This window comes from Octodon degus, unplaced genomic scaffold (assembly GCF_000260255.1).
Source record: "Octodon degus isolate 3935 unplaced genomic scaffold, OctDeg1.0 scaffold00076, whole genome shotgun sequence".
Lineage (NCBI taxonomy): Eukaryota > Metazoa > Chordata > Mammalia > Rodentia > Octodontidae > Octodon > Octodon degus.
The window spans coordinates 5,640,896-5,642,154 of NW_004524652.1; the positions used below are offsets into that span (position 1 = coordinate 5,640,896).

General features: G+C 57.6%; 1 protein-coding gene across 1 annotated transcript in view; it reads right to left on the minus strand.

Annotated features, from left to right (window-relative positions):
- The window catches only part of Dnah10 (dynein axonemal heavy chain 10), a 101,345-nt gene that overhangs the window by 21,714 nt on the left and 78,372 nt on the right, over positions 1-1,259 (minus strand). Inside the window, exon 54 of the mRNA XM_023720665.1 lies at positions 457-646. Within this exon, the coding sequence (XP_023576433.1) occupies positions 457-646 (190 nt within the window). The remainder of the gene's footprint in view (positions 1-456; positions 647-1,259) is intronic.

The following is a 1,259-nucleotide window of genomic DNA, read 5'->3' on the forward strand; positions in this document are numbered from 1 at the left end:
ACACTCCTCATTGCCTCTTTGCCCTGTGACCCCGACCAGGCTGAAGTGCCACTCGGTCACTGCACTACAGGACATGAGCGTCTCCCCCACAGGCTCGAAGCCTAATGCTCAGGCAGGACCTGGCCTCCAGGAAGGGCACTGGGGTGAACAGGGCCCCCCAAAGCCACATGGTGAGACCCTCCCATCAGGATCTTGCTCAGAAGTGACCAGTTAAGAGGAGGCTGTGAGGTCCTAATGAGAAGGCCATGTTGCACATGTCCAAAACGTCCCCCACAAACGTGCACAAGTATGTGTCAAAAACCGTAAGAAGAAAAAAATTTAAAGCCAGCCACATAGGCTTTGGGGAGGAAGGCAAGCAAGAACATGGCCGCGCGTCTCCCAGCCAGGGCGCTGAGGCGTGCGCAGCCTGTGTCTCTGTCCCTCAGGCCCGAGTGGGCCCGAGCAGCCCCATCCCACAGGCCTGCATCCCCCGCGCCCCGCTCACCGATGGCCGTGTTGGTGACGATCTCCTCCAGCAGGGTCTCGCAGGCGGCAGACTTGTCAGCCAGCACGACCTTCTGCTCGGCCAGCTTCTCGTTCAGCTCGTCCAGCTGCAGGGTGGCCTCCTTCAGCTTGTCCAGCCCGCCCTCCAGTCGCTTGCACTGAGCTGAGGACCCACAGAAAGCACTGGTCACCACCCCACAGCACCCCCAAGCCCTCGGGCACACGTTTGGCGCACCTCCCTGACTCGCCACGGTTACTGCCACGGGGCCCTTGTCTTCCACCCCAGAAGTGGCCTCCACCACAGTGAAGGTGAAGACAGCGCCTCCCGGGCCTGGTGGCACATGCCTGTCTTCCCAGCACCCTAGGAGGCTGAGGTAGGAGGATCATTGCGAGTTCCAGACCAGCCTGGGCTACATAGTGAGTCCAGGCCAGCATGAACTGCAGAGTGAGACCCTGTCTCAAAAAAACCCCTAAAAACCAGCAGCTCCCACACCAGAGCTCTTTCTAAACAGCCTCTGTCCACGGAACGCTTTGACCCCAAATAACACTGTGTGGTCAGCACTGAAAATAAAATCAGGGCATGCCTTGTCCTACCCATGAGCTTGCTGAGAAAAAACTACTTCAAAAAGAAGCCAATGCGGGCGTCTGTGCTGGTGCACACCTGTCTTCCCAGCATCCTGGGAGCCTGATACAAGAAGATAAAGAAAGCTTGAAGCCAGCCTGGGCAACTTAGCCATTTAGCAAGACCTGCTCTCTAAATAAAAAAATGAGCCAGG